Source organism: Pavona decussata, unplaced genomic scaffold (assembly GCF_977016875.1).
Source record: "Pavona decussata unplaced genomic scaffold, jaPavDecu1.1 SCAFFOLD_67, whole genome shotgun sequence".
Taxonomy (NCBI): Eukaryota; Metazoa; Cnidaria; class Anthozoa; order Scleractinia; family Agariciidae; genus Pavona; species Pavona decussata.
The window spans coordinates 64,820-88,285 of NW_028145486.1; the positions used below are offsets into that span (position 1 = coordinate 64,820).

Below are 23,466 nucleotides of genomic sequence, written 5' to 3' on the forward strand. Positions count from 1 at the left end.
GGCCGTCATTTTTTCCACTTTCCAAGGCAAATTTTCCCACATAAACCTTGCTTTTCGTTACTTACAGCCGAGTTCGGCACATATCACTTCAGTGCACGTATAAAGGGTGTGGTTATATCGAACGTCCACCAATAGATATTCGTCGAACGAGAGGAAATGATTCAACTTGATAAACGAGCAGCTGTTGAAATCCAATAAGAATTTCTCTACACCGACGGTCTCATCCACTGAATACCACTCTTCTCCCACCTTAGCAGGAGGGTCCAACGGTAATAATTAATGGTATTTTCGTAGGAATATCTGTACCCTGCACTATTAAAAAACTTATCCTTACTGAGAAGGTAATATTACCATAAGAAAGTTGGCAAATCGATCTGGGTCAGCTTCGTTCACAGGGTTTCTTTGAGGTAACGAAATTCTTTCGTAGGCAAGTCGGCTTAAAAAGGAGAATAAGAGGATGGAGTTCGTCATTATATTTATTGAGTCAAATATGAAGTTTAGGTTCTAACTTGAGAGAGAAGTGAAAAGAAAAGAAGAGAAAGAAAGAAAGAAAGAAAGAGAGAAAGAAAGAAAGAAAGAAAGAAAGAAAGAAAGAAAGAAAGAATGAAAAAAGAAAGAAAGAAAGAAAGGGCACAACGCTTTAAAATAAAATTTTCATTTGATTGATCTACTGATGTTCTATGCAATGACATAATTCTTGTGTTGTACGTAGCATGTGAACACACTTGCTTAAATAGAAAAAAAATTGATAGAAAATCGTGGAGGAGAGAGAGAGAGAGAGAGAGTCGCTAGCATAAACTACGATAATGATCTCATAGAACTCAACACAGAAAAGAATGGTTTTGTCAACTTGAAGGAAACAAATTCTGTTCCGTTTTTTTTCACAGCCATCGGCTAAAAGAAGTACCCACAATCTGCCGTTAAAAAGTACGGGATGCCTGGATTTACTCGAACCCAGTCTTGACGGTGGCCAATTTACTTTTAGTTATCAACTCTATTGAAGCTATGAGTGCTGAGGGTCATGAAAAAATAAGAGTGTTAGTATTTGCCGTTCTTCCATTGGAACTCAGATTGTTATATCATCCTTTTCTTACTGTACCTGTCAAATGGCTTGCATATTCATAGTCTAATGAAAGCCAATAATAGTTGCCTGTGGTTAGAAGTACTTATTTGAATTACCAAAGACAAGTGTTCTAATATTTGTGTTCAAAAAAATAGTTGATTTTACCGCTTCCAAACAGATCCGACTCGGTACGAGTTTGTTTACATTTTTATGAGCATCTATTCTCAAGGGACCGATCCGGTACGGGATCAACTTTTTATAGGTCAGCAGTTTTTACTAGTGAATCAGGCGCAGAAGATAAGAAGCTCTTTGAGGAGCAGTTTTATATGCCTTTATATCCTGTTTTAAGAGTTCCGCTCTTCGAGGAATGGTAAATTGACAAGACTGTAAAACCGAGAATAAAGCTAGGAAAAATAATAACTATTTGCCTTTTCATGTAATCCCTGGAGAATTATGAAAATGCAATAAATTTAACTAGTGTTCAAGCCTGAATCACGTACGGTTGCAGCCAACAGTAAAACGAACAGGGCAAGGTGATTACACGATCCAGTTCCAACTGAGACTGGAATAGCTTCATAATTAGTTGTTCTGCTTTTCTGCAGGTCCAAAAATCGGCCTCAGGATTAGGAACAGATAGCTGGTGCGGTACTGTGTGGATAAAAGGGGATGCAAGAGCTGATTTCTGAGCCAGGTTAATTTGTGACCGGTCCTGTGTGAACACAGGGAAATAAAAAAAAAATTGTACTGAAATAATTTGTGATTTCAAAGAAAAAGTCATCACAAGTTCACTCTTACGGATAATGAATTAAGTGGGATGGAATTTATGGATGAACGATAATGTTATATAAAACTACGAAAAAGTAATCCCTCCTTCCTTTAAGCAAGTGAGAACCACACGAGAGCAGTACAGGGAAATCGCACGACGAGCTGAAACCGGTCGTTACGCCCACCATCTGAGCTGATTGAGGGGATGCCCTTCGTTGTAAATCAGTCTCGTACCCAGAGTCACCAGGCTCCCTTCGTGGGGAACTCGAAAAAATGAAATTTTTGATTGGCTAGCCCATAACGACTTTGCCTTGCTTTTGCATTATTTTATTGCAGAAATCCTGCCTTAAAAAATATTTAGTACCATAGATTCTCTCCAGGCGACTAATTTTATAACCTTAGGAGTTTCATCATGGTGCCTGGCTACTGTGCTTCACTTTTTTCTTCTAGCTAGGGTATAATAATTTCTGGTTGAAATGAGGTCATAACCAAGCAGGTTTATCCCAATCTCTTACAGAAGGTTGAAAGTCAATATAATAGCTTTAGCCATCACAAATTAAATTCACCCCAATTTTCAAGTTACGTCTCCTTACTCATTGACACCATTTTTTGATATCCCTATTTCCACTTTACTAATTTTTACTTGCTTAGCTGCTGAAAAATTTCCTTGAAATAACAACCCCGACAGTAATTTTCATGTATTTTCCTATTCAGTTCAAAAGTAAACTGTGTAAATAGAAAATGAGCTCATTTCTGGTAAGGGAGGGCGGGCTCTGTGTACTTTTAATCTTCCCTCTTAGTGAGCTGTGTCAAATTTTTTCGAAATGAGGATGGAATGAATTATCAGAAATCTAGATCGGTTAAAGATTCGAAAAATTTTGTGTAAAGCGTAACGTAAGATTAAGTTATCTGGATTTCAAAAAAAGAAGAATAATACGTCAGAAATTCTTGAAATTGATAAGAGCTTGCTTTCTGTAAGTCATCAAGTGTTTTCATTTCGTGGAAAAGTAGGAAAACAAACTATATTCATGGTAGATATTGTGTGAGGCGTGGAAAAGTGACAAAATTCTGATCGGGCATAAAATCACCTGTGAGCTTTTTAGCAGAATACATAGAAGAGATTTTGTCATTCTGCAACACAATTACAGAGGGTCAAAACTGATAAGTCAAGGTAAAGTTTTTCATCAAGCTGCAATTACCTAGTACATGGCTTGACCTGATACTACTTGCTACTACTGGTATTTACAGTTGTTAACTTTCTCTTCCCTTAATTAACTATCACGTCTTAGAAAAGCTAGAAGAAATACGACTCCTATCCGGCGAATTCACTGGAAAAGGACGCAGATAATGTAAGGAATACGTAACAACATTTCTTTTACATGAACATTTATATTGCATTCCAGAACTAAATAACTTGGTGTCTTAATGTGACTGCTAGTCACTTTTACTGCTAGTTACCTTTCATAGAATTACTTACACGAGGATAGTATATCCTCTCAAGTCCCATATACAATGACAAGTTAAGATGTTGTTTGGTGGGAGAGAAGGGGTGGAGGGGGGGGGGGGGGGGGGTCCATGGAATTTTTAAGGGGAGTTTGATGGCTCAATGCTGGAAGTCCAAACCTTTTCTTCAGGATAAACACTTGCATGAATTTTTGCATTCCTATTTCAGAAGACTGCTTCCTTTTTCTAACCATGTCGAGATTTTAAAATCCAAGTTACAGGGGACCCGTTTGCAAATGTTATATTTCTTGTTATTTTTAGAAAGGTGATAAACGCGATGCAATTCAGTGGAATCACCTTAGCTTTTAATTCAAACATTCTAATCTGCAAAAGGCCAAGCATAGTAAACGTAATAAAGGACAGTTATTCTCATTCCGAAGGCAAAGAAAAGGCAAAGATTCGCCTCTTTTTAATTACTGTTCAAGCTATTTTGAAATAAAATCCAAACAATTACTTTCTCATTAAGTTATTCTGTTACTATGGGTTAGAGATCTGGAGGTTTTTGGCTGTGACGTAAATAGCTGAAGCGTTGCAAATCTTTTTCAATCCTATATTCAATGTAACTAAAATTTTGTTTTTTTCCCTTCTCACAGGTTTTACACAAAGGTTATGCTATCGCTGTTTCTAGCGGCATCTCTTCCATATAAAGGTAATGGGCCATTTTCGAGTTGCTTTGAACCTCACTAAGAAGGAGAGGCTTCGTGTATAGTTTTTATTATGAAAATTAGTCTTCTTTCGTATGCAAACGAAACTAATTTTCACATCAAAATCTTTGTAACTTGGCTTCGCTTAAACAATGAGGTTCAGGCAACTATTATTAACAACTATTATCAACTATTATTAATATTAGCAATTATCGCGATCCTGGGGGATCTTCCCATTGTGCTGAGACGACGTTATTTTGCGATATTGTCGCCTCAAAATGACGGTTTCTGATTGCCTCAAAAAGTGTCATGTAAGCTGACAGTACGGCACTTAAATGGGTTCGGCGCGCACAGATCAAAATTTTACTTCTGTGAATGAACATGGGACGTTGGATGGTGTTGTTTATTTCTTTTCATTTGAGTTTACAAAGCTTCTGACACTGTTCAACGACCACTTATAATATTTTTTTGTGGTGAACATGTATCATGATACAGCGGATACAACTTTTTTCTTGAAGGTAAGCGAAAAAGAGTGATTATAAATTCGATGAAGAGGAATTTACTTAATAGACGTTCTTGAATGTGAAAGCGGCCACGGTAAATAACAATGACCTTAAATTCCAATAAATTATGGCATTTTCAAAGCAAAAGGATATGTTTCTTTTCAGATGTCTCTTATCTCTAGAAAAAAATTGCTCCAAGAGCTCTGCTGCGTTCTCTTTCATGGCTCAGGGCTGTCAATTTGATCTTCTTGTCGTAGCGCCGAACGACAGACTCGGTAATTTTTACAGTATTCTTCGCCGCTTGGTTTCTTTCAAATTTCTAAATCTCCACGGCATCTAAGCTAGGATAACAATGCTCTGTTTTCGTTTTTGGGTATAGTATGGTTGCTCTTTTTATTCTTGCTTCTGGTTGTGAGGTTTATTCATCACTGTTTTAATGTTGTTGTTTATATCTCGGCGGTAACAAATTTTCAATAAAATTTGCTGGTAAAATGTTCAAACCTACTAGCTCGTCTATTTCATCAATGGTAGGTGCTTTATGGACTGTAAATTTTTGCATTTTCTTTGTTTTGACGTAAAAATTAAAGCCAAAAATTCAAATAACCCGCTCCAAGAAAAAATTTCGCGCACGGATATTACCATGGCTACAGTTTAACTGAAGTAAGAATTTCTCTTTCAATCAAATTTGTACTTTATCCGTTTACTCTCTCCAACTAAATGTCAGTATCGCGATAAAAAACTAAATTCGATTTTGAGACGGCATTACGACTTCATACTGACGGCGTTGGGAGAAAATATATTCCGTATTGGGCGGAGTCGCGAAATATTTTCTCTCAACTAGCCGTCAATATAAAGTCGTAATGACGTCTCAAAATCGAATTTAGTTTATAATATTTGCATAATTCTCAAAATAGCAAAAGCATCTTTCGTGATTCTAGCATGCTCATTCTATGACTTGTCAATTCAAAATAAAGCGCACATATTCATTATATTGAACGTATTTTAACGAGATCTAACTAGCTATGAAAGGATTAAACTGAGGAAAGCTCTTGCTAATTTAGGATTACTGTATAATGTCTTCACGCGTTTATAAGACTGTCCCCGCCCCCTTTACTACTAAAAGAAATACAATATAGTCCTGTTTCTTGAAGACTCTCAAGGCGACATAATGAAGAAGGTGCTCGGTTAAACGTGGTCTGCGTATAAGAAAATTTCCTCAGATGGTTTTTGAGACAATAACGATTTACAGTGGTTGTATTTATGCAGGTGTTTGAAGTGTCGGTTTCAATTTTTTTGTTCATAGTAACTGCTTTTTAAATCTCATTTAATGTTTGTTTTTTTTTCAGTGAAGGGGCAAGACAATGTTTTGAATCCAGGGAGTTACATAATTACTGGCTTTTTCAACGTTTTGCCAAATGGAAACATAACTCTTCAAATGAAACCTGTAAAGATCCCAGTTATAACAGCACCAACTGTGAGTAGTGTCAAGACCACTTCATCTACAGGACCTTCAACACCTGTACCACCCAGCACCCCGGTTGGACCAACTGTATCAACAAACCCAAGCACCAAACCTGGTTCCACTCCGGTGACAATAGCTCCCCGCTCAAGCCCAAAACCAAGCCCTAAATCTGGTTCAACTCCAGTAACAATAGGTCCTCCGTCAAGCCTAAAAACAAGCCCTAAACCCGGTTCCACTCCAGTAACAATAGGTACCCGCTCAACAGTGCCTATTAAACCAACCTTGTACCCTGGAGAAACGAACGCAGGTATCGTCCAAAAGGGTAGAGATAATTAAATTCTTCAACGAGGAATTAAAGTGCTGTGTTTAGATTCTTTTAAGAGAATACTAGTACCAGTGTTTGCTCAACGAACATTGCTATAGTCATAATGATAGGTGTAGCTACACTGTGTTATGTTTCTTGAACTAATTATTGCGGGGAAACTATGATGAGCGCCTTCTGAGATATGCGTCAATGCGGCGTGGTCCAGCGGTTTAGGACGCCGGACTTGAAATCCGAAGGTCCCAGGTTCAAGCTGGCGGCCAGCTGGTTTGTCTCCGGCCAGTTGGGATTTTTACGTGTTATGTTTAATTTGATTATTATTTATCTCCCGTTATTTCTCAGTGTAGTGCATGTAAACTAGCTTTGGGTAGCTAAGTGCATTTCCACTGTAAAAATACATATAAGTTTTTTTTTTAGTTTTTTAAAAACAGAAGGTAAATTACTTACGATGAAACATTTTTGTTCCTTTACATTCCGTGGTTTAATTATAATCCTTTTCCAAATATATTCCAGTTTGGTACGTACGACAAGTTGCACTACAAGTTCATAATAAGTACCGGCAAATTCACTTTTCGCCTGAAATGCGCCTATCCCCGGAGCTAAACAGTGACGCCCAGCAGTATGCAAAATTTCTTGCTTTGCATGAAATGTTTGTACATGACCCAAAGATAACTGATCAGGGTGAAAACTTGGGTCTGCAGTGTGGCAGCGGCAGCGATGCATCATTAGTGAGGAGAGCTATCGATACATGGTACGAAATATAAAATCAGGATAACTTCGTTGCATTACTTTCTTTAACTCCTTCCTTCCTTTTTTTCTTTCTTTCTTTCTTTCTTTCTTTCTTTCTTTCTTTCTTTCTTTCTTTCTTTCTTTCTTTCTTTCTTTTTTTCTTTCTTTCTTTCCTTCTTTCTTTCTTTTTTTCTTTCTTTCTTTCTTTCTTTCTTTTTTTTTCTTTCTTTCTTTCTTTTTTTTCTTTCTTTCTTTCTTTCTTTCTTTCTTTATTTTTTCTTTCTTTCTTTCTTTTTTTTCTTTCTGTCTTTCTTTCTTTCTTTTTTTCTTTTTTTCTTTTTTTCTTTCTTTCTTTCTTTCTTTCTTTCTTTCTTTCTTTCTTTTTTTCTTTTTTTCTTTCTTTCTTTCTTTTTTTTTTTTTCTTTCTTTCTTTCTTTCTTTCTTTCTTTCTTTCTTTCTTTCTTTCTTTCTTTCTTTCTTTCTTTCTTTTTTTCTTCCTTCCTTCCATAACCAGGTTTAAAGAATTTATAGAGAGACTGTTATAGCGTGGGAAGGAATCTTTTATTTTTCTTTTTCTCTACCACTCCGATACCAGAGAGACCCAGTAATAACTAATAAATCAAGCAGAGGTATTTCTGTTGTTCCAAAATTACATCATTTCATAACCATTCAAGGGACAAAGAATTTATAGAGAGACTGTTATAGCGCGGGAACGAATGTTTTTTTTTTATTTTTCTTCCACTCCGACATCAGAGAGACCCAGTAATAACTAATAAAACAAGCCTAAGGATATTTTTGTTGCTCCAAAATTTCAGCAGGAACGGCCAGACTATTCCAGAGAATAAAAATAACCACAACTTTTGGACTGTTCACAGACGTAAGAACCTCCAAATCCAAATTAACATTTGCTCAAGAAACCGAAAATTTCGGTTTAAAAACAAATGGTTCAGGGACTTTTTGGGTATTCCTCAGTTAGAGAGTTTTCTGTGTACGTGAAGTTGTACGCAGCATAAAAGTCATTTCTCTCGTTTCTTTTCCTCGCCTCCCCCTCCCTCCCCCTCCCCCCTCCTCCCCTTCCTGCCGAGTTTATCTGCTATGCAGGCTACTCGTTTCTAGGAGAGTTGTGTGACACGATCAGTTCAATGGTAAGCGCCAGATTTTTCCTGCTATTCCTACTAAAGTCTTCTATTCTCGACATTTTTACAGGTATAGAGAAGTTTGTAAGAACGACTTTAACGATCCGGGGTTTGACGTCAAAACCGGTCACTTTACTCAGCTGGTGTGGAAACGCAGCACAAAGCTCGGTATAGGCTTTGCCAGAGGATCGTACACCTTTAGTGGCAAACGGTTCGACAACTGCTTGTTTGTAGTTGCCCGGTACAAGGAACGAGGAAACGTGGAGGGAGCATTCGCACAAAATGTTGAAAAGGGAATATACCGCTATCAAGATCTATGCGGAGAAAATATAATCACTCTTGCTCGGAAAAGAAGTAAGCTTGTTAACTTAAAGAGAATGAAAAATGCGTACGAAAAAAAATTCAGCTTGCAACTTGTTCTGTGAACATTCGTGAAATTTTCCTTTAAGGTTGTAGTTTATATCAAAGCAAGATATCCTATTTGTCAGAAAAGGAACATGGTTAAATAAAGATACATTACACTGTTAAGATAAGCGTCTTTTAGTTTGATTTCATTTGACCATTCGCGGTTTTGCGATTCATGGGCAGTTCCTCTATTAATACTTCTACAACAACATAGAATTACAAAGGTGAGAAACAAAATGCTGCTCCGGGAATAAGGTTACCCCAAGATCAACTTCCCTTACTTTCTGCCTGTTTGTGGAGTAACTTAAAAAAATACTTGGGGACGCAACCACAACAGGAATTTGGGTTCTTTCCATAAACTTAAAAAAATTTTAAAAAAAGATAAAAATTAGAAAAAAAAAAAAAAAAGAAAAGGAAAAGAAACGAGAACTCGACCAATATTTTCCCAATACGGATCTCACGCTAGTTCAATAACATATTTGTCTCGCATCTTTCATGTGAGTTTCAGCTCTTTGGTTTTCACAGCTGTGCCAATGAGTGTGTCTCATGGAGATATCAGTTTCTTAGAGTAAATGGAATATGTTCCATCTGGACGGAAATTCCCACGGATATTTCCTGAATTTTTTGGTTACAAATATGGTAAACAAGCACAGTGAATCAACGCAACCTTGAATGCTTATTGTGCGGATCTTTTACTCCATACCCGAAAGGTGACAGAAGTACCTAAGTAAATTTACTAAAACGATGAGATTACTTGAGTAATTAGCCCAGATCATCTGTTGTTTCATATTTTGGGGTCTGCATCATCATCTTCAACTCTAAGCAATGACATAGCTCATATACTAGTGCAGCAACAACGGTCAGCGGTTTTACCGGAGCTGTGAAAGATGGCATCTGAAATGTGTTGTTTATTTACTAATTTACGCACTTATGTAAGTGGTTGTTTCAATGCTCAGGTTATTTGCCTTTTGCTGCCCTTGGATTAAAAACAATATATTTATTAACTGTTATATAAAATCGGCCTACTGAGTGTGCAACCTCGTTCCCAGGGCCTCTCCTATTCACGTCCCAGGGAGCGAGAGGAGAGGCCCTGGGCACAAGGTTGCTGAGTGTGTTTTGATCAAATTATATAACGTCGTGCCAGGGTGTATTCCTGTTACACACCGGTCATGTATTTTGCAGTATGGAAATCCATGGAGAATAGCTATAGTTAATTGAAGCAAAATAAAGAATGTTATGTAAGAAGTACAATGTACAACTTACAACTTTAATGTAGGAAGTTTCCGTAGTGTAGTGGTTATCACGTCCGCCTAACACGCGGAAGGTCGCCAGTTCGAGCCTGGTCGGAAACAATCTTTTTTGTCAACAAAATACTAAAGTTCAACAATCTTTTACTTTTTATTTAATTTATCAAATTTCACTGAGCTGCGCTAATTTTTAGCTAAGAACACTGTCTCAGGAATGTCTGTCTAAGCGTCTCAGGGATCATGTGAAGCGTCTGAAATATTGATGTGGCCGTAAGTTTCAACCGTTGCTTTAGATCTTCTGCTATCTAGATGGAAGCGACATTTGTTTCACATCTAGCCACTAGCAGCATAAGACTCTGACGAATCGTAACCACAAACCAATGAAAACCAATGGGAGCAAATCTGTCCCACTCCTTCCCGGCAATCAAGATGTCGACCCCTTTTTTTTCTTGGGTTCTTGAGGATGTGAATTAGAGTTACTAGTTAGGAGAATGTCTCCTAACCGGTAATGTAATGTGAGGGTATTTCATCTTGAGTGATCATTTCCTTACTTCTTATGACTTCTCTGCTTGATCAATTGCTAGCAGTGGTAGTTGTAAGGAGAAATTAGCATCGATCACATTTGGGACTCAAACGAATCGCCGGCCGGGCTTATAACGTTCTTAACGTTTCACCTGATCACGCTTTAAGTCTTAAATGCTAATCTCGCGAACTAGCGACTGGTTTGCACTATGAGCTCTTGAGAGAATGAATTCGGTCACCAGTTAGAAATCAGAAAGCCGTGGGAGATAAGTTACACTTAATATTTATGAGGGTTTTGTTAAAACCTTAGCGCAGCTGGAAAACAAAGGAACGCTTAATAAAAGGGTTGGAGTCTATAAAAGAGGTGAGTTTATTAAACTTAAATCTGATTTTTTTTGGACGCTTGAGAACATGTGAACTCTATCGAATTTGGGAACTCTTGCCTTGATGTATAAGTAGTTTTTCTTTGGAAATATACTTGTAAGGATAAACAGAAAAAGACGTGAAGAATTATGTCAACGTTAGACACGTTTACATATTTCTATTGGTCACGAGTAATTTATTTAAGTTCGAGCGACAGGAATATCAGCGTAAACAAATGGGAAAAAGATTTCTACCTCTTAGAAAGTGATAGATATTTTTTTTTTTTCAGTCAGTGACACAATAATTCTTGGCAAAGGGAAATCAGTTCACCCAACGGGCGGAGATCAAAAGATAAATTTACAGAGTTAAATTGCTCAGTTTATTTATTCCAACATAAGCCTTATTGCGCTTCGGATTTATGATAGCTTGTAGCACAAAAGTGGTAAATAAATATGTCCACCGAAAGTTGTTATTCTGAACTGGAATGAAATTTGGTTCCTATCGTCATTTTCGGCTTTATTTCATTTTCCTTCTTGAGCCTTTAAAGGGCGAGGGATGAGGGGGAAAGGATACAAAGCGACATTGAGATTCCAGTTACGACAGTTATGACTAGAGAGTATATATAGCATGTGCCAAAACAGTTTCCTTTGAAGTCCGCAAAGTGGACTGAATAGGTCATGATGTGACAATCGTGTCACTTGTTTCTCATAGCCGCCATCTTGGATCAGCGCCTCTTCGATTTCTCGATATCTTCAAACCCTCTAGCAATCCTAAAATTGGTTCAAATTTAATTACCCAGCTCGACAAATGAGAATCAGAATGGTGTAAGAATGTCAAAGTTACGACAATAGACTTAAAATTTCTCATAAAAGTACAAAAAAATCCAAATTTGCAGAAATAAGCTGTTAAATTCTTGTTCCCACGAGAAGACAAAGCCAATTGACCAGACGGGTATTATAAAAAAATTGTTGCCAGATAGATTTTAGAAAAACTTACCAAATGTTTTCTTTGGTATTAAAATAGTTGTGAACAGTTTATGAATCACACTCTGGTTAATTTGAATTGTGTCGTTCTCTTATAGTTTCTATCCTTTTTCTCCTATTAGGGTCAATTGCGAAATATTCTAACAATGCTGCCTTTTATTTGCCTGTTATTGATCCAAACGGCACACAGTAGAAGCGGTAAGGCATGTTTTTTATTTGCTAAAATTCCCATATCAGTGTCATGTCGTTATCACTGTTACCATTAGAACATTGAACCCCTTGAAGTAGAATCACTTGACTGTAGTACGTCTTTGAAACATACTTGGGTTAAGGACGGTGTCTACTTTTGTTACTGCGCATACGTTCTGCGCATCTCGAGATACTCGGGTTTCCTATAGGTGGTGCCTACTACTGCGCGGTTAAAAACTATGCGGAGAAGGCAGAACTTAGCAAGTGTTCTTGGTATCTAAAAAGAAAATTGGGGGTAACCATGCATTTTTCAGAGATAGTAAAGCTTCAATTTGGAAAAAGACGCCATACATTGCTTTGTATTTTACTGTTTTTTAGAATAATTGTTTCTTCATTATCTCTGAAAGATGCATGGCTACCCCCAAGTTTCTTTTCGGATTTCAATAGACCTTGCTGAGATCTACTTTCCCCGCATAGTCATAAACCACGCAATAATACTTCTTTATTAGAAGGCACCGTCCTTAATACACTGCTCCCACTGTCACCTCATGCAAGCCAGTCCTTGCAAGTTGAAACACATCAAGAGCGTTTGCGTGGTTTGCCTCTTTGCGTTTCTCTTGGGTCATCCGCCTAACTTTACACGTGATCACAAAGCAAACACAAAACACGAACACAAGGTAATTTACGTTTCAAGACGGACGTGGATTAAGTCTTTTCTTGCTGTTGGAAGTTTTTTATGTGTTACAAAAGGCTACTGTTGATTTAAATACGAAACAAAGCGGAAGCCACAAGGCGATGCGTTACGATTGTTTCCGTCACGTGAGTAAACTAGGAATAAACCTTTTTCTACCTTGAACAGAATGCTAAAAGTCCATTATTTCAAAGAATTATTTCGGATATTTGACTAAGTTTCATTTTGGGTCGTTGGCACCATATATAGTGAACGAAAAACACAATATGATGCAGAAACCTAAAAGCCACCAACTTTCCGCTCTTGTAGAAAGTGTAAAGCCTAAGCTTCCACGCTTTAGTCTTTCGTCTTCTAACCAAACTTTGTTTCTTCATTTAGCCGGTTTTGAATTTAAAATAAAAGGAGGCGGTAAATATGATGGAGATAAATTTGTGCTGGACGTTCACATGGAAGGTGGAAACGTAACAACAACTCTTGCGCCCACCATAAGCTCATTCACAACAGCTCCAGGGCTGACGCCGAACCAAACGTCTACGATTATGCCTTCTCAAACGCCAACGCCTTCAAGTGCCTTAAATGCAACCACAGCACCACCTATCACTACAGCGCCTTCTACTGTTTGGACAACACTGAGTGTTAACAGTTCCACGACGCCGGCTGTAAGCAGCAACGCAACAACGGCTCCCGAGGAAGAAGTAAACGTCACGCCTCCAACACCGGCGCCGGAGTTCAATGATCACTTGAAAGCAGGAGTCTCAAATTTATGTAAGTTAATGAACAAGAAAATAATATCAAGTTAATTTAAACCGACTTTTTGAGCTTATTAGTTTTTGAGTTTATTAGCAGTGCAGCTTGGTCATATGTTCAGTAGACACAGAAAATTTTGGCTAGTGTGAACACAGCTTTTTATTATTTGGTACTAATTTCGTCTTAACAAAGAATAAGCTAAGAATAATGTGCCATTTTGTCCGTTGCAAAAGAAGCATACTTGAAACAAGCCAAAAAATTTCGAGTTCTTCCAACAGGATTCTAACCAGTATGACCTTCCGATACACTTGTTTGGATGCTCTACCACTTTGCTAAAAGAGACTTCTGGGAGTTAAGCCATTAAAGTAGCTTCATTCAGTGACAAAATCCTGCAAACTGCTAGGATTTGATTGTCGGTGTGTGGCATATGCGCCGCATTGGCATAAATGCGATGATATATTTTAAGCCTAGCAAATACACGAAAATGATGTGTTATTCAGTTTGTGATAGTTGGTGTTAGGAAGTTTGTGATAGTTGGTGTTAGGATTTGACTGTTTGACTGTTTGTATGTGGAGTATAATTATGCAATGGCATAAATGTAATGGTGTATTTTAAGCTTGGTAAATACACAAGAATGATGTGTTATTCAGCTGGTGACACAGGCATGCAAAGAAAAAAAAAAGAAAGAAAGAAAAATAATCCTAGATTCCCAACAGGATTTGAACCTATGACCTACTGATTATTAGTGAGTATTCGTTCAAATGCTCTACCACTGAGCTGTATAGGAGACTCGTGGGAATTACGCCACCAAACTATGTTCATGTCACAACATCCAGCATACCTCTAGCATTGAACACATTCTCGTGCATTACCAATCAAACAAATACCATCACATGTATTAAAAAGCATAACCTATTATTTCTTTTTAATCAATTAATGAATTTGTATTTTTTTTGTGAAATTTAGTTTCAGAAGTAGAGCGGACAGCATTGCAGTTACATAACTACTATCGTTCAATACACGAGGCGCCTTTGCTGACCTTCGATGCTAAACTTCGAAAAGACGCTCAGGAATATGCTGATAAAGTTGCGAGAAACAAGTTGCTACGACCTGAGCAAGATTTCGTGCTCTCCTCCAAGAATGAAGGAGAGAACCTTGGATTTAGATGTTCAGTTACTCGACCTGATCCAGCTAAGGCCCTGCGAGAGATAATGAAGCGATGGTAAGCTGATTAGGGTCCTTGAGTTCTTTACACTGTCTGAAAATATGACAATAGAATTTGAAAGATACAGATTTTTCCTTTGAGATCCACAACAGAAGTCATGACGTCACTGACGTCACAATATGTGGGAATTACAATTTGTTTCCCACTCGCGGATCGGCAGCTATCTTGGAACCACGGAACCATCTTGAATATCTGGACTTTGCTTAACTCATAGTTCCACTAAAACCGACCTGAGAAGTGACCAAACTCACTAGCAAAGCAATGAAATGATTTAAAACTACGAGGTTTGCTGAAGAAATTTAATATTTATTTATTTATTTATTTATTTACTTTTTACTATTGTTATTAACTAGGGGAAATTGAATATCAACAAAAACCTGCAGATGAAAATATTCTGTCTTAATTCCTCCCCTGGGGATAGAAAGTGGAGAGGAGGGACTCAATAAAGTTTCATACGGGGATGTCCCACCTGGGAGTTTACCTACCCACTGATCCTTTCAAATACCAAATTTTTCCGAAAAGGTATCATTTCATACACATATACCCCTCTACCCCCCAACGTAAGGTCTTGAATCTATTTTCTGTGGCCGAATTGCCTTTATCAACTCAATTGAGAAGACGAAATATTCGTTTTCGGTACCCTGTTGACGTAGCAGCACTGTTTCTTTATAAAGGAACCCCTAATCCTTTCGTTTGTAGCCTACCAGTATATCCTACTATGTAGAGTACCTTTTCTCTGTCCTCCAGGTTCTTCTGCATTTTTTCTTTACATAAACGTCCGTTTTGTGTGGGCTCATAAACACTGGAAAAATTGAAAATTTACATCCATATAAAAATAAAAAATTGTAAAAATCATGTAAATTATCAAAGAGATACCGTAAATTTCAATTTGCATAGTTTTAACCCATTTACAGGGTTTGGAAGATACTGTAAAAATCATAAAATTACATTAATTTAGACCACCCATTTGATGCGGCGATTATCTTTTGGGCGTCGGGCTCCAGTATGTGTTGGAGGGAGGGCTCTTGGAAGGTGACTAGTTTAACCTCAAACGCGGTCCTTACTCATTCGCACTTGATCTCGAGTCTTCTTTTAATAAGTTCATTATGTTCCTTATTACTCCTATTAGGTATGATGAGGGCTGCAAGTACAACTTTCAGACTCCCCCGTCAGACAAGTATAGCTCCAGGCACTTCACACAGATGATTTGGCAAGGAAGCAGGAGGATTGGCGTCGGAATATCGTACGGAAAGGTCAATAATTTACAGTGTCTCTACTATGTCGCCCGATACAGACCCCGTGGAAACATCAGTAGAATGTTGTCGTATTTGGATAACGTAAAGAAGGGTGTTTTTGACAAGTTTTTCTGCAGACCTGTAAATAACGTTATGTCAAATCCAGAGGTTGTGTTGAAGGACTAAATAAAGGATTACTGCAAGCTGATAAAGTTGTATAATGCAATCAGCCAGGTAACGCCATCATCAAATAGGTGTATTTTGGATAGGGTGTAAAATTAGCAAATTGGCTTTGTGTAGCGAAATCACCTTCTTATTAAATTTAAAAGTGAGAAAAAGATAGGATTCGTGGATGTATATTTTAGGTATTTGTAAAACTAATAAAAAATACAACTGATGGTGAAGGTCAATAATACCTATTAAAGGTGATATTTGGTTTATCTAATACAAAACCTGTATAAAGCCTTACACAATAAAATAAAATAAAATAACATAAAATAAAATAAAATAGTTAGGGAAATAAATCTTAATCTCCAAATTTCCGAGCTGCTGTCCGTTTTCCGAAAATGCTAACTGACCTTCTTCCCCCCTCCGCAAAACGAAGGGGGTGAATTATTCAGTATTACTAACCGTCGAGGAGACATTTCGCCAAAAACGCCACTTTTCATAATTTCAAAATAAAAGGAGGGTAATTCCAATAGCCTTGACTTCAATAATTATTGCTTCGGAACTCCTGTCGATATAATAATTTTGTGAGAGCTGTCGCGTTGTAACGAGCTTAAGCACAGACGTTCGTGAGCGGCTGAGGGCAACCGGAAGTCGAATGTTTGATTTTTTGGCGCGTTTTTGCTCCTCAAGAAAGACGAAAAAAGCTCTTGTTGGGCGTCTGTGGCTTAATGTTACAAACGTAATGGCATCAAAACGCTCCAAAAAGGAAAAAAATTCGACTTCCGGTTGCCCTCCGTCGCTCACGAACGTTTGTGCCCCCATCATAACATTTCATTATAACGTGTTCTTTTAGTTTTGACACTTGCCAAGCTCAAAACATTTTCTACAATTACGAGTACAATGGAACGTGTTGACAATCACACGGCGCACACATGCCTCAATCACGTTCACTGTCCGTGAGATTATCGCGAAGTAAATATATTTTTAGCCTCTCAGCACCGATTACGTAACTAAATATAGGAGACATCTTAGGGAAGACTATCTAAAAGAATATCTATAGATGATCTAATGAAATCCTTTCAAACTGAAAAAGTATTACCATCCCTGTGTCACGAAGGTTCCATTTCACTGAACATTAGTAATTTTATGACTTTTTTTCTAGACCTTAGATTAAGAAAAATTCTATATGATATGTAATGTTGTCAAGTGCTCTAGAAGTTTTAATTGTCGTTATCTATTTATTTATTTTTTTTAGGAAGCCTTTCAACAATTTTTGATTCTCTTTACAGAGGGATCTGTGCAAAGAGATATAATTCATTTCGGGATATAATTCATTTCATTTTCATTTGCGTGTTATTTATTTTCATTCCTACTTTTGCCGAGCTACGCCGGGGCCGATTAAGACAAAGATTTTCCAAATTAATTGAAGTTACTTTAGAGCAATTAAAGGTAAAGCTGATGTACGCCTAGGTGCTGGAGACGCATTAATCGCCGTTGATTGAAAAATATTAGCTGATAGTGATAGTCTGGGATAGTCTGGCTGTGACAATCTCTAATGGCGCTGACCTCGGGAAAAATTAATTACTCGAACAAAAAAAAAAAATGGACAACACGAAATACAATTATACAGAATTATAATATGATAATAATAATAATAATAATAATAATAATAATAATAATAATAATAATAATAATAATAATAATAATAATAATAATAATAATAATAATAATAATAATAATAAATTATAAATATGACTTATAATAATCCATGTTCATCGGTTGGACCAGCATCAAGGTTTACTGTGACCAGATTCAGTTTGTACAACGTCGCACTTTGCAAATGCCTAAAGCAACTCAGGAGACTAAACCATATGCTTGTTTCATTCACAAACTGGTATTTGCTACAATACTTACAATCCAATCCAGAAATCCCTGAGGTCATGAAAATTAAGGATAAGATTAACCAATGTGAATTTTCTTGATATTTTAATAACTTCTCCAGCAGACTCGTGTCATGTCCGCTTACCGTGTGGATTAAGTGGTACCCCTTTCCATTGCTTTACCATTGGCTAATAATGGCTTACACTTTGTGACTGGAAGTGAAAGACGCTGGGGATGCAGCATGTTACTAAGGCGAATTCCTGGTGAAATCTAGATTACTGCAGTGAATCAAGGCATTAGATTTAGTACGGATATTGAAAGAACCTCCTCTTCCACTCTAATGATCTCATTCTTTAGCAGCTGGACACACTGCTGTTGAGTTATCCAAGACTTGATAAAGAGATGATCTTCTAACTGCAGGAAACAATGAACTCTCGCATTGCGGACACCTCGCTATTACGGACACGCCGATAATACGGACAGCAGCTTAATCCCCAGCAAAAATAAATTACAGACGTTTGACTGAAATAAATTCCCGCTATTACGGACTCTCGCTATTAAGGACACTATCCGAAATAAAGGGAGTTGACTTTACTTTGCTACTTAAAAAACGCTTTTTCGTCAAGTGGTTACCTAGTTTTATGTCGTTTACTGATATCGCTTTCTCTTCACGGTGTTACCACATCAGCTGAAATCGCTGCATTTCCATGCAGCCACTTCGTATAATACTTGAAATATATACCTCTGTGTATTCATGTTGTCGTGTAGCCACTTCGGCCAACACTCAGCATAATTCTATTTTTCACTACGCCGATCTTCAGCCAAGAGTTGGGAGAATATTAAATGAGTCTATTCAGTTACTCGTTCTCGCTCGCCGGTTTATAAGCGTGAGGGAAGAATGACGCTCTTTGCCTAAGTTCTTACTTTGTAAACTTAGCTGTGTGGCTTTTTTGTTACATCTCAGTCTAATTTAAGGCAATGAAGTGGACTAAATTTAACGATTTGATCTGATTTCATTCCATTTGTCGATTCATATAGCAGGAACTCCTACCATGATCACTACACAACCAAGGCCATCCTCGACAAATTGTGATATTTTAAGAGCAATTCTCCAGGAAAGTGAAGCAAAGTTGGAAATGAAAAATTTCAACCCCTCTTCAATTTTTGTGTGTAGGTAGGTTACTTTGGGGGATAGACAAAAACAACCATATTTGGATCGGTCGATGTATTGTTGCCATGGTTACCGCACTATATGACGTCGGCCTTGGGACCATGTTTTGAACAAAAGTTCCACTCACAAAAAGTAAAAGTAAACGAGTCTGGTTCTCGGGTGAATGCGAACCAATTCAAATGAATTTCACACAGATGGTAGAACCACTCTCCCAGTTTATAAAATTTGCCGTTACAATAATTTGGGTTTTATAAACCAGAAGAAAATGCTCGTCCTACTATGTTCCCTGTCAGCCATTTAGACAAGCAGGAAAAATAAGCACAACGATATTCGTTATTTCTCCAAAAGTACTCTTTCCACATAAACCAAATTAGTAGCAGAGATTACATAGATATTGACAATTTGGGGAAAACTATACTCTGGCCATGGGTGCTGAAGACACCTGGGACAAATTGCAAAAAATTGCAAAATTGGTAATTTTGAGAGCTCTAGTATTTAGTTCAAACAGGCTTTAGAGAGAGAAAATCAGCTTCAAAAGTATCTTTTATTATCTTGTCTGCTACCTACATTTTGTAAATAAGGTTTTGGCCAACAAATTTGATGAAATATAAATTGATACAAAACCTACCTTGAAGGTTTTGGAATTTCTTCAGGATGCTTTCGTCGCGTTGTTCTCTCCAGTGTCTCTCCTTCGCACGCTCCGTCTTTTTGACCAAATCTAGCGCAGACTAACAGTTACTCCCATCGAATATCCAGTTTGCTGTGTTTCAGACCAGGGATGATGATACAAGTAGCCCCCATACACTTGACAAAGAATAGTTGACAAAGTCCAAAACATGGTCGTAATGCTTGCGATTTCTGCCGTCGAGCACCTAAATTCATCAATATTATTCAGCCAGGAAGTAAAGTAAATGTGTCGAGATCGATGTACAAAGCAAATACATGTCTTTGAACAATCCACAGTAACGTCTTTGGCTAAAATCGAGTCAAATATTGCGATAGTGGACAAGCCAAGAATGGTAAATTAACTGAACGCATAGGCCGGAAGTCCGAGAAGCACAACTGCTGACCGGATGTAACACAATGTAATGGGATGTAACACCGGATGTATGTGTAATGATATGCTCTTGTAATGGGGTTGTTTCACAATGGCAATGGTGAAGAAAGAATAACAGAAAAAACAGAATAACCGAATGAAAACAAAAACAAAGGAAATGAAGCTGAACTGAAGCTTGGGTGAAAATTGAACGCATGATCATAATAGCCGCACCCAAAAAAAAAGATTGCTTTTTAGACCGTGAAATGCAATTACAAATTCAGTTATGATAAACTATTCGTGACAAGAGAATCAAAAATTCGCGTGTGGAATGTTACATTTATTTAACTGCACGGCAAAGAATAAGATCCATTTCGTCGCTGATTTCATAACGGTTTATACTAGGTCCGTAGGCTTGCACATGCCTGGAAATATCCCTTTGACATTGACTGAGTTTTTTATTGTTTCCATTGCACTCACAAACCGAAACGTCCCTTTTGGGATTTGAAAGAGACCAACTTTCCATTGTCCTGACCAGGATATTTTCCCTCGCACGACGATATGCAAATTTCCCTGACAGTGTTTTTGATCGACGGCACAAATTTACGTCCGGTCACCCCTCCCCCCACCAAAAAACACAAAAGCAAAAATAAATAAATAAATAAATAAAATAATAATCATAAATAAATAAATAAATAAATAAATAAATAAATAAAATAATAATCATAAATAAATAAATAAATAAATAAATAAATAAATAAAAAATAAATAAATAAACAGAAGAATGCCAAAATTTGGGCAGGTATTAGGTACTGAATGTGAACATTTATCGGCTTGGAGAGGACGTATTTATTTCTGGAGGAGAGGTGAGTCAAAATCCAACTTCGTAACTTCTAATGTGTACGCAATGCCCCAGATCAGCGACGTATCTTACATGCAGGCCATCCTTAACATCCAATAACCAATAAATAAAAAACAAACAAACGAACAAACCCAGGAAACATGGGCGGCTTATGTGGTTGCATAAAACGACTAGTGAAGCGCTTTTATTTTGTCCTCTTTATTCACCACTGTAAAACAGTCCTAAAAGCGGATCAAAAGTCGTCCTTTTATCCCTCTATCAATGATATATTGTACCAAAAATATCTAAAGAAGAGATAATGCCATTGCGACATTTAGCCGAAGCTACAAACACAAGCAAGCAAAAAGCGCGTATATCGCATTTAAAACTACATCCGGTCAGCAGTTTTGCTACTCGTATTTCCGGTCTTCATACGTTTGGTCGTAAACAGGACGTAAACAACGATTTCTTTGCTTCTCAACCATGCAAATGTACGGCTCGATTTAGCCAAAGACGTTATTCAGAATCGTCGCAGACATGTATTTGCTCAGCTGTGATCTTGATGCATCTATTTAACTTCCTGGATGGATTGTATTGATGAATTATTTCGATACTCGACACACGACCGTGTTTGACCTGTTCGACTGTTCTTTATTCGGGTTAATGCATCATTATCTTTGGTCTATTAAAAAGTAGATGTTCGGCGAGGCTAGCCAGTTAGATTTGTCCTTTCCGCTAGAGTCTGTGCAAGATTTGGTCTAGAAAATGGAGCGAGCGAACTGAGGAGACACCCATCCTATACGACAAAAGCATCCTGAAGAAATTCCCAAAAGTTGCAAGGTAGGCTTTGTTTTAATTTATATTTCATCAAATTCGTTGGCCAAAACCTAATCAATCAAATGTAGATAACAGATAAGATGAATGAGAAAACCTCCGAAGCTGATATTCTCTATCTAAAGCCTGTTTGAGCCAAATACTGGAGACCTCGACATTTCCAATTTTGCAATTTTTTGCAACTTGCCTCGGATGTCTTCATCACCCATAGGCAGAATATAATTTTCCCCAAATAGATTTTATAATATTTATAAACCTCAATATCTATGTAAGGTCTGCTGTTAATTTGGTTTATGTGGAAAGAGTACTTTCGGAGAAATAACGAATATGATTGTGCTTGTTTTTTCTTCTTGTCAAAATGGCTGACAGGCAACAAAGTAATACGAACATTGTCTTCTTGATTATAGAACCCAAAATACTCTAACGGCAAATTTTATAAACTGGGAGAGTGGTTCTACCATCTGTATGAATTTCATTTGAATTGGCTCACATGTACTCGAGAACCAGACTCGTTTATTTTTACTATTTGAGAGTGAATTTTTTGGTCAAAACATAGACCTCAGGCCGACGTGATCAACTGCGGTTTCCATGGCAACGACGCACCTGCCGATCCAAATATGGCTGTTTTTGTTCATCCCTCCAGGTAACCTACCTCCACACAAAAAATGAAGGGGGGTTAAAAATTTTCATTTCCAACTTTGCTTCACTTTCCTGGAGAATTGCTCTTAAGGTCTCATTTTGTATGTGTGTACATGAGGGCTACCCATAGCCCTATATATGACAGCTAACCAGATTTAATCTCAGCCTCTCTTAGCCGAGCGGTTAATTTCGCTAAGCAGTGATCAGGTCAGTTCATAACGAGCAGATTTTCAATCCCTTTCCATTCAAACTTGCCATCATAGTTACTGTAATTGTCACCATACAGCTGACTTGATTGAGACTGCCGTCATGCACTGATACCGCGGCCTCGTAATGTAAAACAACAATTTACAACTTGCGTTAGTCGTCGGTTTGTATCGGTGTTGTTTCGAGCTGGAACTGACCCCATTAACTCACCAGATCATTTGTCGTAATGGTGTTTTACTATTAATGGTACTTTTCACGTTGAGCTGACACTCCATTCGTTCATTTTGGTGTCCGTCGGTCGCTGGGCGAATAGATTGGCATCGCTTGTTTAAAGGAAAGTCTGTATTGTAATTTATTTCTTTTGCGTGTTTCAGCGAAACTGAAATAGAAAAAAAAAAAAACAAAAAAACAAAAAAAACGCCAATATTGCGCAGTCTCGACAGCAAGCTTTCCCAATTAAATATTTATTATATAAACAAACTTTCACCTACTTACACCCCGGGGTTAAACAGGAAGAAAGACAAACGCCACCCAAATGCAACAGATGTACCATAATATATCTCTTACTTTCACCGGTTGACTCGTAGAAGCTTTTGATTTATGTAGAAGCGAAGAAGTTTTACCATCTTACTCAGTGAAACTTGAAAAGTCTTTTGTTATCGGTTATTTTTCCATATTTTAGTAGCATCTTCATATACTGTTATAACTTAATTTATCAAAGGACGTATCGCTGGTCAATACAGTGTGATATCTATATTCCGCACACTTTCGCCTTTTAATTCTAGTATTCGTATACGGTAACAGTGAGTGAAGGAAAGTGTCAATTAGTAAAAGTAGGAATATTTTTGTAAAACGTTCAAGAGTACGGAATGACTTTGGAATGGTCCTACTAAGAAATTTATCAACCATAACGATTCTTATGAATCAAAAGGTGTGATGTAACGCCGAACTGGTA

General features: G+C 37.4%; 2 protein-coding genes and 1 non-coding gene across 3 annotated transcripts; all 3 read left to right on the forward strand.

Annotated features, from left to right (window-relative positions):
- Positions 1 to 2,973: 2,973 nt before the first annotated feature.
- Positions 2,974 to 8,718, forward strand: LOC146477896 (uncharacterized). The gene is made up of 6 exons (XM_085112585.1): positions 2,974 to 2,999; positions 3,118 to 3,177; positions 3,925 to 3,980; positions 5,825 to 6,247; positions 6,776 to 7,013; positions 8,198 to 8,718. Coding segments are annotated over exons 2-6 (1,074 nt in total). The 5' UTR covers positions 2,974 to 2,999; positions 3,118 to 3,175; the 3' UTR covers positions 8,553 to 8,718.
- A 1,093-nt stretch (positions 8,719 to 9,811) lies between these two features.
- On the forward strand, positions 9,812 to 9,884 carry Trnav-aac (transfer RNA valine (anticodon AAC)). Its single transcript has one exon. It is a non-coding gene; the product is annotated as a tRNA-Val (tRNA).
- Positions 9,885 to 10,593: 709 nt separating this feature from the next.
- LOC146477898 (uncharacterized) lies at positions 10,594 to 16,182 on the forward strand. The gene is made up of 5 exons (XM_085112590.1): positions 10,594 to 10,665; positions 11,770 to 11,845; positions 12,906 to 13,292; positions 14,241 to 14,496; positions 15,629 to 16,182. Exons 2-5 carry the CDS (start codon positions 11,794 to 11,796, stop codon positions 15,918 to 15,920), a joined length of 987 nt encoding a protein of 328 aa, XP_084968716.1. The 5' UTR covers positions 10,594 to 10,665; positions 11,770 to 11,793; the 3' UTR covers positions 15,921 to 16,182.
- The last annotated feature ends 7,284 nt before the right edge of the window (positions 16,183 to 23,466 follow it).

Bases quoted from the DNA above. Each gene is read 5' to 3' on its own strand.
- LOC146477896 (XM_085112585.1), top strand. The intron at 6,248-6,775 runs GTATCGTCCAAA...AATATATTCCAG, and splicing joins CCCTGGAGAAACGAACGCAG to TTTGGTACGTACGACAAGTT. The intron at 7,014-8,197 runs GTACGAAATATA...ACATTTTTACAG, and splicing joins AGGAGAGCTATCGATACATG to GTATAGAGAAGTTTGTAAGA.
- LOC146477898 (XM_085112590.1), top strand. From the start codon at position 11,794: ATGCTGCCTTTTATTTGCCTGTTATTGATCCAAACGGCACACAGTAGA. The intron at 11,846-12,905 runs GTAAGGCATGTT...TTCTTCATTTAG, and splicing joins AACGGCACACAGTAGAAGCG to CCGGTTTTGAATTTAAAATA. The intron at 14,497-15,628 runs GTAAGCTGATTA...TACTCCTATTAG, and splicing joins CGAGAGATAATGAAGCGATG to GTATGATGAGGGCTGCAAGT.